General features: G+C 40.4%; 1 protein-coding gene across 3 annotated transcripts in view; it reads left to right on the top strand.

The window, feature by feature from the left end:
- Positions 1-9,672, top strand: part of LOC111646182 (rho GTPase-activating protein 6-like) — a 70,147-nt gene extending 60,475 nt beyond the window's left edge. For 2 of the 3 annotated variants that reach the window (XM_023395611.2, XM_023395613.1), the window contains exons 8-14: positions 1,362-1,512; positions 1,599-1,747; positions 4,353-4,532; positions 5,690-5,781; positions 5,869-6,122; positions 6,308-6,391; positions 6,973-9,672. In XM_023395611.2, coding sequence (XP_023251379.1) covers positions 1,362-1,512; positions 1,599-1,747; positions 4,353-4,532; positions 5,690-5,781; positions 5,869-6,122; positions 6,308-6,391; positions 6,973-7,565 — 1,503 coding nt within the window. In that variant the 3' untranslated portion in view covers positions 7,566-9,672. The remainder of the gene's footprint in view (positions 1-1,361; positions 1,513-1,598; positions 1,748-4,352; positions 4,533-5,689; positions 5,782-5,868; positions 6,123-6,307; positions 6,392-6,972) is intronic. The other variant, XM_023395612.2, reaches the window with a different exon arrangement.
- Positions 9,673-20,108: the final 10,436 nt, after the last annotated feature.

Genomic DNA, 20,108 nt, shown 5'->3' with positions numbered 1-20,108 from the left:
AAAAAAATTGTGTCATAATAACACATTGCACCAAAATGTGCCGGTCATGCTACTGAAGCTTCATCTGTTGCGTTTCTTTCATGTAAACAACAAACTTATTTCAACAGCCTAACTCACATGGACAAGGACACACTTCTTGAATATACTTGTGAAATATACACACACACTAAACCAACAGAGCAGATCATTTGTTATTCAAACAAATATATTCTATACACACAATATCACAATACATTATTCTACAAACTCCCACAGCTTTCATTACCTGTTAACTATGACTCCAGTGGAAAAAACAGTAGACGAATACATAGGTCAGGGTTAAGCTTTGAGTGTCAATCAGTGTGGGCAGCATCCACTTCAACATCATCTTTTCTGCTGCACTGACTTCCACATGGAGCAGATACAGAGTATTAGAGACATAATTCATTCACCAGCCGGCACAAGCACACTTGTTTGACCTTCATGTATATGTCCACGGTTTCCTGTATTATAGAAGAGGTAGAAAAAAGCTCATTTTACATTTCTTTACTTTTTACATTTGAAGTTCAACTCAACTGCCACTCGATCAGCAGCAGCAGCAGCATTCACGATAGGTTATTATGGTTATAAATGCAATGTTATAGTGTTTTGTTTGTTTTTATTTCTCTGAAGAGGTTTTTCTTACATGCACTTGTTGTAGTTTGTCACTGAAATGCGTTTTGGTCTTGTGTCTTAAAGAAAATGTGTTTTAAAATAAATAGGGAGCAAAGTGATTTCTTGTTAAAAGTTAAGTTTTGTTTTTTAACCATTTACAGTCTAAGATTTGGTTCCTATAAATATAGCAATAGTAATGTTTTTACTGTAGTTAGATGGACCACTATACCTCTGTGTGTGTTTATAACACCTCTTCTTTATTATAAACTCATTAAATGAAACAGTTTGTATTCACACATCTGTATATTATGTGTGACAAATGAAATGCATTCTCTGCTGGTCTGTGTTGATACAATCCAATGTCAACATTTATGCATTTGACACCATTGTCAGCTCATTGTGACTTATAACAATTTATTAGCTTAAGTTACTGTGGTATTCGCTGCACCCAGATGTCCCATGTGTAACCATCATCATGGCCGACAATAGACTCTCTATTTTTCTGGAAGTCATCCAAAGGTCGGATGAGATTAGGATCCTGTCTGGTAAAACTAGTTTGAACTGAGAGACTACCAGGTCACTTGGAGGACCAACAGGAAACGAGCGTGTGTGGGTGTGTGCACTACCTAGAATATAATGTCTATTGTTATGAGCAGAGGATGTTTCTGAACCCCCCTTCTTCCTTTCTTTCTCATTTGCCCTCTCTTTTCTTTCTGTCCCTCCTTCAGCTGCGTGAGGAGTTTGATCGTGGCATTGACGTCCAGCTGGATGAGGAGCACAGTGTTCATGATGTGGCTGCTCTGCTGAAGGAGTTCCTCAGGGATATGCCCGACCCTCTCCTAACCAAGGAGCTCTACACGGCCTTCATCAACACCACATGTAAGCTTCACCATACCTTTCTTCCTCCTTTTCTCTTTTCTGCATTTTTTTCTTTCTCACCCAATCCATCCTAATCTGTGTTGCAGTGTTGGACCCAGATGAGCAGCAGAATGTTGCTCAGCTCCTGGTCTACCTGCTCCCAGCATGCAACAGTGACACGCTCCATCGCCTTCTGGAGTTTCTGTCCACTGTGGCCGATCACGCGCACGACCGACAGGACAAAGACGGACAAGAGGTGAGCACCAGTTTTTATAAACAAGAAATTAAACTACTAAAAAGTCCTTCAGCAAATCCACAAATTAAGTAGCAAAAAATACAAACATGAGTCTGAAACATCCAACTGTAGTTGCTTTTAGTCGTGTGCAACATGTGCTTATGGGTAACCTTCTGTTTCCACCTCATTGGGAGGAAATTACCAAAGAAGTGATAAGAATCAGCTCGTGTGGTCGGTATGTACACATATTTATCTTTGCCTTTCAGGCCTGAAACAGAACGAGGGTTGATGTAAGATTGCTCCATAGCCTTTCCTTGATTATCACACCCATCATGATGTGAATGGCTGTATTTATTCCACATCTGCCCTCTGGTAAACTGGGGTGACACCTCAGCTTTTCGGCTCTTAGTGGCTGTAAAATGTACAAGGAAAGAACTAGTCTAAAGTTCCACCTTAACTTGGGGAACTCTTGTCAAAGTAAATATTTCTGTACCTTCCTTAAGCAACAGGAGAAGCTTGGATGAAGGTATTTAACTCAGAACTGTTGATTGTAATCTAAAACAAATTTTGGAAGGATATAATCACAGTGAAACTGTTGGTCAAAACTTGAATGTAATACATTTGATGTTACTAAGGATTCCCCAAGACTGTGGTCCCCATGATGAGGGCCAGGAGTTTGCAAGATACACTATATGGCCAAAAATCCACATACTTTTGGTTGGGGGCGGTTTTTCATGGTTTGAAAGGAGGAACGACCTTTCCTTTTTCAACAGGACAATGTTCTCATGCACAAAGCGAGGTTCATAAAAAATGCTTCTCTGAGTTTAGAAGAACTTGCGGAGTCCTGACCTCAACTGCATCCAACACCTTTTCTGAACTGGAACGCTGACTGCGAGCCAGGCCGTATCGCACAAAATGAGTACACAATCTAACTGATGTTCTTCTGGCTGAATGGGAGTGAATACCTGCAGCCAGGTTTCAAAATTTAATCCAAGCCTTCCCAGAAGTGGGAGGCTGTTATAACAGCACAGTGATGGTCTTCAACAAATCACAGAAGGCCATAAAATTCAGGTGTCGACATACTGTGCTCCTCTGTCTACATACTTTTAGACATGCACTGTAAATCTGAGGGACAGCAAAAAAGCTTTCTTCAGTCCGCTGAAGAAATTAAAATGTCTCAATGAATGGCGAAACCAGCACAGGCTAAACTAGAAAACTGGATTTTGATCCTGTGATAGCAACAATGAGGGGAGGTGATGTGGGGATACAGGAAGTGACATCATGATCCGTTATCAAGACTGTTCGTGGTTTAAATGAGATCTTCTCTCCCACTCCCACAAGCCCTTTAGCCTTCATTAATTCCCCAACTGTGGACATGTGTGCATGTTTTAGTGTCTCTGCATGTGCGTGGGTATAAGGCTCTGTGCGTACTGTACGTGTGAAAGAGGAGCATAGAGTGTGTTTCAGCATGTGTGTGCGCAGATGGAAGTGTGTTCTGCTATCTCTGTGTGTATACACATAAAAGGGGGCTCACACACTGATGTGTGTGTTTTTTCCCTTCACGACTTCATGGCTCCAGTATCTGTATCTGAGATCGTGACAGGAAGTAGGAGCGTTTCACACTCAGCCTGGAACAACACATCAATACTTTTGGCTGCTTGTGGCTCCTGTCTCTCCTTTGGGACTGGGAGTGGGAAGGGAGGAAGGTTGGAAAGACGCAGAAAAATAAATTTATCACCAAAAGAGCTGTCCAAGCTTTGAAGGGCTTGCGACTGTAGATGCTAATTTTGTCACAGGATGCACATCATCACCCAACCCTAGTGGAAACAGAGGTTGCTGTTGCACACTCCAACACTTTCAGTATTAACAAACCCCATGATGCCACCTGTTATCCATCTATTGCTCGGTGACAAAAACACAGAGGGGGGTCTGACGAGATACAGACAGAGGACAGCACAGACGGGAAAATCAACATGAAAGATTGGATGAGGACGGAGATGTACGTGGGAACTGGAGGAGAGAGGGGAGAGAAGAGAAGTCAGGAGGGATGAGAGGAAGTGTTTCCAAAGACTGTGTAATTACACAGCAAAACGCAGTGATGTCATTTCAGCAGCACTTTAAATGTTTTAATAAATTTCTCCTGATAAGGGAGGAGAACAGGTCCTGATATTCCCAACAATGCAGGCAAAGGTGAAAAAAGATGCCCCAGAGTCACAAAACTGCTTGTAAACTGACCTCAAACAATAGGTAGTCACCCAATTTTTGTGAGGGAGTGGGCCCCTCACTGGGACTGCTCACTTCTAGCACCATCATCTGGTCAGTTTTACTCTCCTCCCAATATTCTCATTTCAGCCTTCTGCCTGTAGTCTGTGTAGTCTACTCACTTATGAAATATTGTGATAAACAGCATGCATCATGATGATGTAATGGTCACATGCTGTTCAAGTTAATTTAAAAACAGCAAGTACAAGCTTCTTTGCATAAACATGCTTTTATGTTGAAAATGAATTAATCCTCATTGGTGGAGGATTCAGTTGGATTACAGATGAGGCACCTGATGATCTAGCATTAACATGGCTGTACTTTTGTGTGTCTGAATCCAAACTGCTTGTTTCCTTTACTGTAGCTCACAGGGAACAAGATGACATCTTTGAATCTGGCCACCATCTTTGGCCCTAACCTGCTCCACAAGCAGAAGAACTCAGACAAAGAGTTCAGCGTCCAGAGCTCGGCCAGAGCCGAGGAAAGCACAGCCGTCATCGCCGTGCTGCAGAGAATGATCGCCAGCTACCAAACCCTCTTCATGGTCAGTCCCTGAGCTTGTGTGTTTCTAACTTTCATCTCACCTCACCTCACCTCACTTCCTCCTTTGATTCTTTTGCCCCTCAAGGAAACACACATATACACAGTCTCACATTCACTTGCTCACTTTCTCTCTTACATTCCTGTGTCGACTTAAAGTAAGACAATCCCTCCTGGCTTAACACACAATGGTTGTGTCTTAGTTAATAAAAACAGAGCTCTGCCTGGTTTAGTGAACAGAGAGAAAGAAGAAGACAGAAACAAACATAGGAAAGTAAGAAGGAAGAGGAGAAAAAAAACAAAGAGAGTGAAACATAACAGATTAAATGAGGAGTGTTTTTGGTCAAAATCATGCCTGAATTCTTGGTACTATAACAAGAAAGTAAAAATCTTGCCAGTTAACTGACAGTAACACCAAAAATCTTTCATCCAGATACTTGAACTTTTTCTTTCCAAAATAAAAGCTGAAAATTCAGGCATGAAATCCTCCGTGTGGTGTCAGAAGCCGTCACCATTTTGCACGGATTACCGCCTCATCAGTTGCTTTTGTTCCTTTCTGTTCCCGGGGTTCTCAAAAACAGTGCAGACAGGCACTTCAGGTCATTTCAGGTCCGACATCTTAAACCGTAATGTTTTGTAATCTGCCACCACCGTTCCCCTGAGGCTTACATTCCTGCAGTAAGCCAATGAAGAGCTATTAATCGCGTATAGTGAATTGGGACTGAGTTGCTCAGTCTCGGTGAGTAAAAACAGATTTGTAGGCAGCTCAGGTTCTGTGAATGACATATGAAAGTTGTTTCATAACCTGCTTATGTCTGAATTTATTAGGGACCTGGCAACTTGTACTTTCAAAGCATTTGAGGATCAGAATAATTCGTGGACAGCTTGGACAGTGTTCTTCATTATAATCCACATGTTTGATAAGCATAAATTTCAGATAATTACCTGAAGATCAGACAGACAAGACAAGACGGATAAGAGACATTCAGTTCTCTCACTGTTTGCATTGACACATTGGTCCGTGCACAAGCAGGAAAGTCCTCATTTCTAGTTTTTAAAAGGAATGAGTAGGTAAAAAAGTGAGATCTTTAAATAAAATCAGGATAAATGAGAATGAAACACTGAATGAGATCCATCAAGCTGTTGTTGTTGTTGTTGTAGGTTCCTCCTGATCTGCAAAATGAGGTGTTGATGAGTCTGTTGGAGACAGATCCAGATGTGGTGGACTACCTTCTGAGGAGAAAGGCATCACAGTGAGTCTACACGATCACATTTCATGTGGTCTTGCGTCTCTCTTTTCCTTTTCTCTCTTTTTCATCTACATTTGTTTTCGCCCACAGGAGTCCTGACTTGTTGCCGTCAGAGGAGCCCTTCACCCTGAGCGAGCGCCGTTCCTCCAGTGATTCCAACAAGGTGTCCAGTGGCGAGGTCTCTCCTTATGACAACAACTCCCCGGTCCTGAGTGAGCGGAGAGGAGAACCAGGGAGCCCAGGCAGTGAGCAGCTCTTCCGTGTCCCAGAGCAGTACACTCTGGTGGGGCAGGTGGCTGGCTGGAGCAGAGAGCCTGGAGCAGCTGACACTTGGGGTACCAAAGGTGACACTCAGCGATTCATTTTATAGATTCTACTCTGAGGATGTGAATTCATACTAAGAACGTACATTTTCTCGGATCTGTTTTTTGGTTTTCGGTGTCTGTATTTTTTCTGGGTTGTATGTAAAAGAAATATGGACTCCATGTTCTTTTCTTTACTGTGAGACTGAGTCTGAGTCTTCCTTCAGACACTATATCAGAGGAGCATGCTAACATATGGGGAACGTGGCACAGCACTCTAAAACCAGCACTCAAGGACCAACCATACACAGGTAAACTGTTTTCCCTCATTTCAGGTCCTAGCAGTTAATGAGGCAGAGCAGTATGTGCCTGACACCTGGCGCTGGTTGTTAACCATCAGACAGGAAGAAAAATGAAGCACCTTAACCTTCACAGTTTTGTCTATGATTTCTGGTCATCAGAGACCAGGGTCCTGCTGGTTTTTATTTATATGTAGTCACTTAATTTGTTGCTAATTTACACCTGTGGTGCCAGGTGAATGCATTCAACTCATTAACTCATTGGGAGGACAGAAAAACCTCCTGTCCTGTTGGTTTTTATTCATTTTTAAAATGATTTGATGTCTGCAAAAGTAACCAATTCTGCAGAAAATTGTAGTTAAGTTTACCTTGTGTAGAAAAATTTTTAAAAAATGAAGAGTTATGTTTTTTTATTTGTCTTTATATTTACGATACAATAAGACCTGCTAAAAGTGTTGTTAATGAAACTTGTGTTTCAGCATTTCCTTGTATATTCTTATGCCAAGCACCTACTAGTGGTGTGTGCCCCTTGTTATTCATTAAACTCTAATCACTAATTAATGCCACTGATGAAGTTGATGTTCTGCTTCTAGGTTCCCATGGCAACATGTCAGAAGGAAGCTCCCGCAGCTCACAGGAAGGTCTCGATGGACTCCATGCCGATGGTAGGCATCAGGCAACGCTACAACGGACTCAGACAGCACCAGGCATCACTGAGTGCAGATCCCACCCCCCGGTCAGCAGAGTGTGCACCAGCCCTCATGTAGGGACGGGACGACCACGGCTGCAGCTAAACATCAACCCCTCGGTGACATCGCACCTCAACAGCACGCAAGGCCTCCAGCGAGCAAGTGGACACGGAATTAATCCGAGCTCCAGACCTCAAGGCGGGGTGAACATTGCTGATGGTGGCCCTGCTACGCTTAATGACAGCCGCTTTCCACCCCCTTATAACGCCCACCATCGACTGGCTAGTTCTCAAAGTTCGCCTCAGCTCGCAGCGGCTCAGCTGCCCCCTCTGCAGCATGGGAGGTCCAGTGCAACGCAGAGTAACTCAGCCTCAACAACAGAGGCCCAAATGGTGCCGCAGAGCCCGGAGTGGCAGGACTGGCAGAGGGACCGGTGGCAGATCTGGCAACTGCTGTCCTCGGACAATGCCGACACACTGCCTGAAACACTGGTCTGATCTCAGTCCGTGAACTCCAGCTTAATCTCTGTAGAGATTCTGATCTGCTGGCCAACCAATGGCACAGTCAACTCCTCCTATTGACAATCACCTCTGATCCTTTCGCTAACCTTCTGTGCTTCTCCTGCATCTTAGCGCCGTGGTGTTGTTGTTTACGTGTGCAGCTGCTGCCTTATACGGACTTTTACATCCAAGAGCCACTAGTATTTTTTGTTTTGTATGGATGTTTAAGAGTTGCTTCTGTTGCAAGCCCATATGTTTTGTCCATAATGACAAATGAGTTGTGAGCATAGTAAAACATGCCCACCAGAAATACCTCAAAAAACACATTTTCTATTCTGAGAGTTAAATCTTCATATCTCATTTGAGAACAATAGGAAAGCACCATTTCTTTAGTTTATTATATTTTTATTTGATTATTTTTACTTTCTTTAAAATTTCCACCATAAGACACTAAGATGTACGCATTAGTAATTGCTGCTAAATGTAGACTTTTTGTGTGCGTACTCTTGATGTAGTTCAGCCACATCTGTCTAAAAAGATCAAATGTTGAATAATTTTTCGTTGTCAGATGATGTTTGACTGTATATATACAACCTGTTGACAAACATACTTATACAATATATATGTAAATTGACATGTAAAGTATATAATTTGCCAATCTACCTAAAAGTAAGTCAGCCCTTTAACAGGCAGTCTAAATGTTGGTGTTTGTCAGACTGCTGTTTTCTGTCGTTAATATTGAATGTAAAATGCTTCACTTATGGAAAATGCTTAGACCTACTTATAAAGCACTCGACTGTAAGTTTGCTTCTATGTGCTCCTGCCACCTGCTGCACTGCAGGATCAATGTGCCAAAGTCTGTTTTTTTTTTTTTTTTTTTATGTTTTAACTTCAGGATATTTATCTTACAATTGTGTTCATTTCATCCAGTTGTTCATTTCGAAGGACACTCAATAGCTTGTGACATTGTCAGGAATGTCATTGCCGCAGTATAGGAGTAAGGGGGCTCATTTTAAGACACACAAAGATTTCATCATCAGGTTGGTGTGAGGATCATATTTCCATCTATTTATAAAATGACTAACTCAACAGTAATTAATTTATGTGAATGACATGACATTCATTTTCTTATACCTCTCATGCTAGACTGAATATTCCAGCTTGGTTTAGATTCATTACCTGTCTAAAAGGCTTGATGGATTTTTCTAGTTGTCATTAAAATTCATAAAAAATTGAATGCTCCAGCAGTGGTCAAACTGAGGTGCTTGAAAAAACAAAAAGTGTCCTCATCACTTCAAATGCAGTGTTGCAAATCCACATGGAAATATATTTCTGAATATGCCAACAACCAACCTGTCAAAATCCTCTCAAATGTCACAGTCAGGTGGGTATTTGCTGGCAAATATTTCACATTTTCTCAAGTTATGGTGTAATATTTGCTCATTTGAAGCTACTTCAGCATTAAATCTGGAAACACACTGTATTTGATTCGACATGTCTGTCATTTGCTTGGCACTTGTAAATTACGTTGAGGAGAAAATGGAAAAGACTCACAAGTGCAAGAAGTGGACAGACTCTGGTAAGAGTTATGGCGCCATCTATTGTCAGATCATGTGCATTGGCATGCTGCTGCTTCCCACAGTTCAGTGTCTCCATGGCATCCAACTGCGCTCAATGTAGAATCAAAGCTTCTGATTATAAGCACCTTCTGTGAAAATGTAAAAATCTGTGTGAGGAAATAAACGTGCCATAGGACTCCATGCATTACTCAAGGTTCATATTGTGAATTTTTTTGTATTACGTTGTTTTTTTCATTGAGTGTTGTAATATATAAATACAATATAACAATTTTTATTCATATGAACAAGAAAAAAAAAAAAAAAAAGGAGCAAATAATCCTAATGGTCCTAGCTCTGTTTCCCCAAACCAAGACCGTGTTTGTCTTACTGACGTTAACTAAGAGAAACTTAGTGCTATGGTGTTTTTTTGTTGATATTTTGGTGGGGTTCACTGGGTCCAAGTTGTAATGGAATATCTGGTAATTGCTTTTGTACTGCGTGTCATCATCAATATGCTACTATGGAATTAAATATGATAAAGTTTACACCTGCTGTTGGAGTCAGTGCTTTATGATGATGGCAGTGTGCCATAAAATGTCAAATTAAAGTGATTATTAATTTAATTTATGTTTAAAAAACAAATAATTTATAGTTGTTTTTAGCCATTTCTCCCGTCTCCACACACAATCTCTGGAGCTCTGCAGTGACCATCTCTCTTACCAACGCCCTTCTACCCAGATTGCTCAGTTTGGCCAGAAAGAGTCCTGGTTGTTCCAGACTTTACAGTGAAAACACAGTATGTAGATGTGTAGCCTCACTGTTATATTTATGTAAGGCCACAGAACACCATTGCTTTTTAAGTCGAAAGGTCACATGTTAGGTACTTTTTTAAGATCTCCAAAGAGCCCCAAATTACCACAAGTCCTGGGTGTGTCTGCCTGCAGTGCAAAGCTCCTGCAAACTAGCTTTTGGGAGAGCTGAGACATTTTTTGCTGGTGGGTGGCTGACCATTATTGTTTGTGTGGTGTGTGGTTACTGCAGTGTAATTTTTCCCCTTTAGTGGTCCACTCAAGGATTCACACAGCTCTCTCGCTTTCTCTCTCATCCACACAGGGAACGTTAACTAATCAGGTTTTGCTTTCATAAAAGATAAATTGAACATTACTTTTCACTGTATTTTTCATTATGCACTGAAGAGGTATTCTTCATTTTGAAAAATTTAAAGCTTTTTTGCAGTCAAACTCCATTTTCCATTTCACACTGAGGAGAAACACAAACTTGTATATTTCAAAGAACTGTTCAGGGCTGACTATCTGAGCTGCACTCATGGACACAAAGCACAGAATTTCTGTATGTGCGTCAAAGTAAAACATAGGTAGGAGATAGAGGGTTAAGAATCAGCAATGACAGCTCCTCAACCAGTCAGCACAACAGTGACTAAAACAGCATGAGCCAGAAAGATGTCATCCTCACACCCTTTAACCCTGACGACAGTGTTTCTGCCTTTAGATCCAAGGACAAAGAAAAAAAAAGCAACTCTGAGCCACTCGACTGTAAATGTCAAAGTGAGGCATGAGCAGGCAATTTCAAAAACTTGATGGAGCGAGATACAGTAGTTGGGCTATTGTGCATAAACCCCTTATTACACCTGAAAAATACATGTCTGCAAACGTACTGGTGGAAAGAATAGAGGCAGCGATCTAGTGAGCAATGGAAAAATGTCAGACGGTCAGATGAGTCATCTCTCGAAAAGGCAGAAAAGTATATGCAGGGCTCTGGCCAAAGTGAGTCAATGAGTCTGGGCGGTTATTTCCCATGGAGATGATGTCTAACTGTTCTGTTAACAACTGAAGAGGAAAGGAGCGGGCTAATAAGTTATTGTGGTATTCATGTGTCGTCCAGGATGGAAACACCACTATTTACTGGACCACCGAATGATTTGAAGTGTGAAGCTGATGCAAATAAGTCAGCAGATCTGAAGTCAGCTCAGCATTCATGGGAAATTACCTAGATGTGCCTGAGGTCCATTTTCCATGACTGTCACAGAAACACTACATAATAAAGCTACTTGTGGATAAATGATGTCAGAGTCCTGCAGGGGAACAGCAGAAACAGCAATCCGAGGCCTCCTGTAATTGTTTTGGTGGTCCATGATTGCCTAATATGCTATTAACTCAATTAATGTTTGTGCTTTTTGTTGTTTTTTTTTGTTGTTTTTTTGGAGTATCATTTTAATTCCTTGAGCAACTGTCCTTAATTAAATTAGTCTGCGATGCTGTAAAAATTCATCTGGAATGTTAACAGCACAAAAAAGATGTTTTGTATGTGATGTAATGTTCCAGTTACGCCCCTAGAGGCCAGTAAAGAGCCTTGAATAACTTTTTGAAGCCCATACACAATATTGAAATTCTGTATCTCTCAAAGCCAATTGAATAAATTCTTCTCCTTCTTCACTGTACATCTCCCAAATTGCAACTGATGATGAACAAAACTAGTTTTTGAAGGTGACAAATGGAGATAAGTAATGGAGAAAAAAAAAAAAAAAGGAGCAACTGTGAGACTAATTGTTTAATAGTTTTGTGATGGAGAGGAGGAAAAGGGAATGACCAAAAAAAGAGATTAAAAAGATTTCATAGCTTTTGGTTTCAATTCTCCTCAGCCCTGCCTGATAGCATATTAAATCACCTTACAGACCTCCACAGAAATGGAATTAACTGCCAGCAGACTATTAGACGTATGGAAAAAGGTAATGGATGAGCATTTGGGAGAGTGGCACTGAGCGACGATGGGAGTGAACTAATAATTAGAAATAGACACAATCTGCAACATGACCTCTTGCTTTCTCTGATTCCTCATAATGGACTTCAGTCAATTGAACCTGTCTTTCACTAGCAGCTATTTGAAAGTTCTGATCAACTCTGGAAACATTGGAAAGTAATTAGAATCTTTTTTTGCATCTCATAATAAGATAAACACACTTATTTGATCAATGAGATGAAACCTAAGACCTTCTCATTAGTGACATTTTTCTTCTTTTTCTCTTTTTATCAGCTACCTCTATTCACTTAGCTTTCACATTATTTAACTAAGGACATGCACTCCTATTCCATCGTCCATCCCTCACAACACCAATTAAAGCTTTTGCCATGAACTGTGTGCCAGTGATGTTTGAAATGAGTATGTCATGTTCTGCTCAAGGAGGTTCTGATTAATTGTGATCAGTGAATGCATAGAGGCAGTTTGTTTCACTGTACACTGAGTGCGCTTCTTCTATTTTCTTTTGTCTTTTTGTTGGTTACTGGAAGCGAGCCTGATTTTAAATAGAATTTTGTGAACCATGACAACAAAACAAAGCTGCTTTATTTCAGTGGCTAATGACTTGGCCCAGAGTAATGTTATCCAGTTGGCCAAGCTAAAAGACAATTTGCCAGAAAAATACACATGCACAAATAGGTATGCATGAACTCATCTACACAGAGACACTTGTAATTGCCAGTACAAGAGTTCAGCCCCACTCCTGGAGGGAGTTAAGAATTCATGCATGGCAGTAAACAAAATGTGGATTTCAGTTTGTTTTATCACATTTCGAATGTGAGGCAGTGCATGTTTTATGAGCACAACATTTTGAACAGTGCATGCACAATATTTTTCCTTTTTCCTACACATGCAGAAACACATGGTCTCTCTCTCTCTCTCTCTCCATCTCTCTCTCTAACACACACACACACACACACACACACACACACACACACACACTCTGAAAGGAATTCGTACCCACAAGGTTCTCATTAGCAAGCACAGTTGGTTCATTCTCATGTGTTGACTCTAACGGTACAAAAACTGGCCTGAAGATAGAAATGTTAAGAAACAGAAAAGGTTCAGACCTGAATTAACACATCTGCAATTCATTGTTGAATAAATCACATCACTGCCTGAGAAAACAAAACACAAAAATCATCACATATTCACTACTATCCACTACACCCAACTACAGCACCTTGTCTCTCATACATAGATTGATGACTATAGGTTTAGGTTTTTCCATTCTCAATCACATTTCAACTTAAAAGTTTGCATACCTCCACCACTACTGCACAGCCTTGTAAAAAGATTTTTTAAAAAGTTCTGAATAACTGGATGTTTTTCGTAGCTCTGTGTCAAATGCAGGCTAATTCACTGTTGGTTTTGGGATTTCCATGGGATTTGTTGATAAGAAGAAAACATGAGATGGTGCCAGCCTTGAAGAATCCATTTAAACCATTTAAATTCTTGGGTCTGCACAAAAAGGCATCCCTTTTGTCCTTGGCCTGCAGCCTAACTTTCAACCTAATTTCATGGAAATCTGTAATCTACTGTAGTTTTTGAAATGTCCTACTATTTTACGGACCCTTATCTTCATTGGTTGACATAATTTGTGTCAACAAAAGATTTCACTCATCCTTTGCTTCTGTTTGGATGCAGGATAACTGAGAAATCAGACGAACTGTCCCAAAATTCTGCCATTAATGAAAAATTCCTGGTTAGACTCCACGTGTCCATTGACAGCAAAGTGCTGCTGCAGATGGAGAAGGCTCCAAAAGCCATAAAACTATGATTTAATGATGACAACATCATGTTTTTCCAAAGTGCAGATGACTCAAGATGGCTGGGATGACAAATGTTACACAAATGTCACAACTTGGAAACTGATGGGAAAATAAAAACAGACAACAAAATGTGATCACACATGGCTTGTATATGTGTTTTTAGGCCTCAAGTAACTGTAGACAAGCTGCTTTATGGAGCCAGAGGATGCTTTATCGTCACTGGCTTATATTCATTCCTGAGTGTAACTTCTGCAGCCCTGTGACTATGGGGCACTATCCAGCCAACCATGACATATACTGATCTGCCCTCAGAGGCGGAAACACATAGGCGTGCTGTACACATGTTCACACACACATCAACACACAGCCCTTCTCAGCAGCTTACAATCATAGAAAGTAATGGTTCAATTCATTGACCGTGTGGCCCAGTTCTATAAGGGAACCCTGACAGATAAATTGCCACAGTCCGTTTGTTATTTCCATTCAAATGAATTGCTAACAGTGATGCTCCATTGTCTTCTGAGCAGGCAAGCTGTGGTCTCGCTTGTACAGAGAGTGATCGCATCAGAAAACGCTGCATGTGAATAGAACTGAGTGGATAAAACAAGTCGAAAACTGTTTCATATGTTCCATGAGCAAAGAAGACTTAAGAACTGAAAAAGGTGACAAAGATGGGTCAGATAATTATTAGATTAAATCAAAAATAATTCTATCTAAAAACTCAGATTACAGCCTGTGCACACTGCATTCTGTGTCAGACTGTACATTTCATGTTTCTTCAAAACCCTACATTCAAAGTTATTGTTTTAAAAGTCCTCTCTTCCTTCAGTATATGCTATCTGTATGTACAATGCAGTTAGGTTTTGTGCTTATGGCAAATCTAATATGATTTAAATCAGATTATGTAACTATATTGCCGAAATTATCATCTGAAACTGTAGATACAGAATTTGCACTACCTCTATACAGCACATATGCAGGGACCACTTTAAGCCAGGATATCATACTGAAACTCTTCAGTCCTAGAAAACTGTAATTTCACTCCATATCCCGTAAATCTGCGTGCCTGGTGATTCATACTGTAGGTATGTGTGTGGGAGAGAGAAATGAGGGATCTTTGTTAGTCATTCGTAAATTTACTTGAATAAATTATTGTAGCTGAATAAAACATTTGAATCATAAATTGCAGATGAAGAGTTCACTTTTGGGGCTGTTAAATTAGTCAGCTAAGTCAGCACACTTTACATGCGTAGTAGTGTAAATGAAAGGATCATCATCATTTATGAGGTTTAAATTTTTACTTTTAAAGGATTCCAGCTCCAGACACTGTGTGCATGTTTTTAAGGAGGTGCATTTCTACAAACACCAGCTCAAAACGCCACCAAACACAATTTAAGGGTAAGCTCAGTCCCACAGCATACAGCATTACAACATTATGCTGCTGTATGTTGATGTTAGCAAAACTGACTCTCCTCACAGTGATGCTATTTATAGTGTGACCAAATAGATGATAAGAGGTGTGTGCATGTGATCACATCTTCTCCTACATTTCTTTTAGCCTCTTTTGGTCTGGTGCGAAAATGTTTCCTTGTCAGGCATCTCTTTTGCGTACACAATCTCCAAAAAGAACTTCAGAAAATCTTGTTGAACTAAACATCCAAGTGTTCTTTAAATGGATGAGTTTCTAAGTGCAGATTTGTGCAGCATCTTCCTCAGTGCTGTGGTGTGTGCAGAGCTGTGATAGTGAGAAGATCCTGTGTGTAGTCAGTGTCTGGCACATCATCATAGCTGACCATTTGGCTTCTATGCGATACCGCGGTCCAGAAAAAGCTCTGCTGAAGTCACTTCACCTCTCTTTCGTCGGCTGGCTTGTGAAGCTGGATACAGTGATACAGAGAGGCTGCAGAGACCAGTGCCATGTTGGTGGAGCTGTATCATGGTTTCCCTTTGATTCCTTGGGACTGGAGGAGTTTGTTCTCTCACGAATGGTACCTCTTCATAGCCCCAGGCAATATTCACCAGCCATCAAGTTATATTTCTAGTGTTGCTCTAGATGTAATTAAATAAATACATTTATGAAATTATGTAATGTTATCTGCATGGTAATGTGTAGTAATCTCTGAGTAAGTTCTAATGTAACAAGAATGTGTTTGAATGTGTGTGAGCTAGACACAGCAGGCATAGCAGTGAAATGGTTCCTCCACCTTTCTTCCTTTCCTACTTTCTTGGACGGACAGATGGATGGATGGATGGATGGATGGACGGACCTAATGACTTTTGCTAATTAGCATTCTTCTTGCATTGAGCATTGTTTTCTATTGAGGACAGCCTCAGTGCACTTGATACTAAAATGTCTAAAATGCCAACTTTCATATTCAGTGCATCTAGTTGTTCTGTCTCATTCATAACATTGTTAATTAACTTGACATATTTAGGGTGCTATTTTAGAAAAAGGTGATCAGTGGAAAGATTTCAGCACTCACAAGGTGTGATGTGATCTTTGACTGAACCAAGTTTAGTGACTGGCGTGAGGGGTAAAATTAATCCTGACACATCTGTATATTTACAAAATCCTCTCTGTGTCTCCCTCTGTGCTCTTTAAAGTCACATTGAATGTTACGATTGACATCCACTTCCCTCATTCACTTATAGTCAATGTGCAATCAGATCCACATCTAATTCAGGGACTATTAAGTAGCCAGCTTCAGTAACGGTCTGGTGCAGAGATAATACACTGATTGAGGCTGAGTGATCCTCATCTCCTCTGTTAGAAACCTTTGCACGCACACATCATTTAAAGTCTGTGTCTAATTACAAGTTATGAAAAGACATTAGGGGAAACCTACTAAAAGCCATGAAGCACTAAATGTCAAGTTCATTAAAACGCAGCCAATATTTGAGTCATTTTGTAATAACTGAGTAACGCTTATTAGATACCCAAAGTTAGATTTGATGGTGATTGGAGTACTTCCAAACATAGATCTGTATCTACCACTGATATTAGATGGTTGATTTTTACACATTTCTGACACAATTAAATGCTTGTGATGCACCAGGGTTCATGAGGTGTTTGGTTTTTTCACCATCTGGAAATAAAATAACTCTACATTGTAAAAATTCCCAATAAATTTTTGTTTGCTTTCCTCATTGACATTCGGTCAAACTGAAGGGCTTCTGGCGTGGCCCAACGGTGAGATATAAATCAGCGATGCATTATTCAACGTGGTTAACATTATTAGGGATGGTACGAAGTGACTCAAAATACCACAGAGAATCAGGGATGGAGAGGCAGATTTGAAAGGTTTTCTTATCTGAAGTTTAGTTTGGGAAAGTTGAATCCCCTGTGTGTTCTGTGTCTGAGTCAGAGGAGTGAATGAGTGAGGGATGAATAATGCAGGTCAGGAGCCTATTGTTTGGTGAAGGCCCTCTGCAGCCCAGGGTGCAGCACAGGAGACTTTGTGAAATATTGATTCACCACTTAAAAGTTGTTGTGTGGATGCTGCCTGGCTCCGAGGATGTGAATGGAGATTTTCCCTGGTTTTCCCTTGGTTTCCTTGGTTTTACCGATGATCCACAAAAACATAAAAGATAGTCTTCAGGTTATTTGAGCAAGCTTCAGATCTGATTTCAGCCACGTGTTTCACCAAAGGTTTATCAAGACTTCAAAACAAAACATAATCCAAATGGACTGAGACATTGGAAACGTTAAATGTTACAGATGAAACGAAACTGCTAGCTGACGTTCAGCCTCCCTCAGTCTGTCCTGAATTTAAACTTGGCCAGATTTTGTGGAAGTGTGTAATGGCACAAAAGCCTTAAAGTAATGGAAATAGTTGAAAAAAATTCAGCTAACAACACCCAAATTGACAATTGGGAAAATTCTATCTGCTGATGAAGATAATGTAATATGATGGAAAGCTCAAGAACAGCTACTGAACAGATCTAATACCTTATCATTTTACAAAAAAGTGTTAAATATATTGAGTTTCTGCTAAACATTCTTTAAATACTTTCACACATATAAAGTGGAGGTACCCAGTGCTTCAGAATTGCTGGCAGTGGATTCATGACTTTATCCAAGTTTTATCAGTTTGTTTTCTGTCTCAAGTTGCACATACTTGAGGACTCTAAGGAGGCGGCCCAGACTGCTGCATTAGATTGGATATTATCATGGAGAAACAGCAGAGTCACAAGGGGGGTCTTTATTTCAAGAGTGGTTTCCAGAACTTGGCAGAATATTAGTAGGCACTGAATGAGGGGCAGGATACAAGAAAACTCTTCTGCAGCACATGGGGGAAATATTTGAGGTTAGTGGGAAATAGATGATTGTACATAACATGTACTAATAAGTACATAATAAATGTATTTTTTGTTGACCTTTGAAACATCAGTTTTATTAAACTGCATTAGTTTTAGCTCAGTGTAACTAATAAACTGGCAACAGAAAGTACACCAGTATATGTATATACAGTATGTGTGGGTATGTGACTACTTAGAAGAATTACTTGAGAATGCAAAGAACAGGTAAAAAAAGGTAAAAGGTTAAAAAGGTAAACATTTTGGTAAAAGTATATTACTTTTTTGGGATGCAGAGCGTATTTCATAGTATTTTTATTACACTGCAATATCTTTTTGTTTTTATTTAAATTGCCCTGACTATGCTGTTATAATAATGGTTGGTAACATATTAGTATTAAAATGACACACAGCACCTTTAAACTACAAAACTAAATGTCAAAGCAAGCCCTGAGTTACCCACCCTCTCATCCTGAATTTATTTCGATATTTGCCTTGCTAGAGCAGTTGTCTGTGACAAAACAACGGTCATCTTGCAGTCTGAAGACGGACTTGCCCTGCTGGGTGAGCTAACACGCGAGTCTTTCCCATGCGTGAGCACAAACGTCAAGTGGCCCAGATCTTTCCAGGAGGAGCATGGCAAGGCAAACGGAAGAGTGGTATGGAAATGACAGATGACATGGGCAAGAGAGGAGGGATGGGGGTAGAATACGTGTGAGGGGAGGGGGAGGAGGCGACTGCCAAGAGGAAGTGAGAGGTTGTGGGTTAAAATGGAGGAATGACAGGGCAGGAGGTGAAGAGCAGCAGTGATGGCAGAGCAGTAATTATAGGATTTGAGAACCTGGCTGTCTTTTCTGCTCCTCTTTCAGCATGGAGCTACTCTACTCTGCTACACCTCCTCACTCCTCCTCCACAGCTTGTTCTCCTCTTTTTGGATGATTTTAAATACCCTGGACTGGCTCTCTACAGCATCAAAAGACATTTGTTTTCTTAATTTGCAGTTTTTTCAGGAAAATGATGCCTATACTTCTCTTTCTTCTGTTTCTCTTCTCCTGCTCCTTCCCCTTAATTCTCTGAGTCTACAATGACCAAAACGTTAATATATTCTGCTGTTATCAGACCTTAAAATGTTCAGAAATAGTTTCTTTAATGCTGCTAACAAGCATAAAGAGCCACTGATATCAAAGCCAAGTTAGCTGTACCCATCAAATAATATGCCTTGTGCTTATCTTCGCTGTATGCCTTCTATTTCTGCTCAGTACCATCCTCCTCCATAGCATCCTCATCCACTTCTGCCAATTCCTCCCACTCTCTGTGCCCAGCATATCAGAAAAATCAAGCGCCACAAAACATTTCACATTCCAGCAATGGCTGCTGAATTCACTGCTGGTTTCCAGGGGGGAAGTGTCTGCTTTTGCTTTTCTTTGGAGGGGAAACTTACTGACATTTTCATTGTCCCACAGCCAACCGGCCTTGTGTTTATGAAGCCTGAGGAAATCTTACAAAAATGTACATGCCTGCTATAAAACCTTGGGTTTTTTGTGAGAGTGTATTGAACTTATTCATACATACAGTGTAGTATAAGCATAGTTTCATTTTTTACAACAGGAAATGAGTCCGACAGAAAAGTGCAGAGATGTCTGTGCCATAAACAGCGGACATATCAATGTTTCAGTTCTAAGCTATGTGTCGCCTGTTCTCTACTTTTTCCATCTTCTTTTCTCCATCTTTTCCAACCTCACTTTTCCTTCTCCTTTTCCCTTTCTCTTTCTCTTTACTTTTTCACTGGAAAAAAGAAAAGGATCCCTCATGAATTAGTAAATGGAAGCCACAGAAGCTTGTATTCTACTGTAGAGCTTCTTGGTTATGGCAAGTCTAACTTTATATTGGGTTTCCTCCTCTGGGATGTGACTCCTTACATGATCCTTTGCTGTGTTATTTTTAGTCATGACAGTGGTGTGGCTATAGAGACAGCAAAGTCAGTCAGTCGGTCAGGCCAACCCTTTGGTCCACGCTGAAATTTAATATACTACATATAATGGATGCCGTGCCATGCAGTTTGCCACATTTTCCTCAGAGGATGAACCCTAAACACTTCG

The sequence above is a fragment of the Seriola lalandi genome, unplaced genomic scaffold (assembly GCF_002814215.2).
Source record: "Seriola lalandi dorsalis isolate HSWRI2012SDOR001 ecotype SW California unplaced genomic scaffold, Sedor1 jcf7180002054966, whole genome shotgun sequence".
Lineage (NCBI taxonomy): Eukaryota > Metazoa > Chordata > Actinopteri > Carangiformes > Carangidae > Seriola > Seriola lalandi.
Note: the sequence above shows the minus strand (reverse complement) of the source record. Positions and strands in the feature narration are given on the sequence as shown.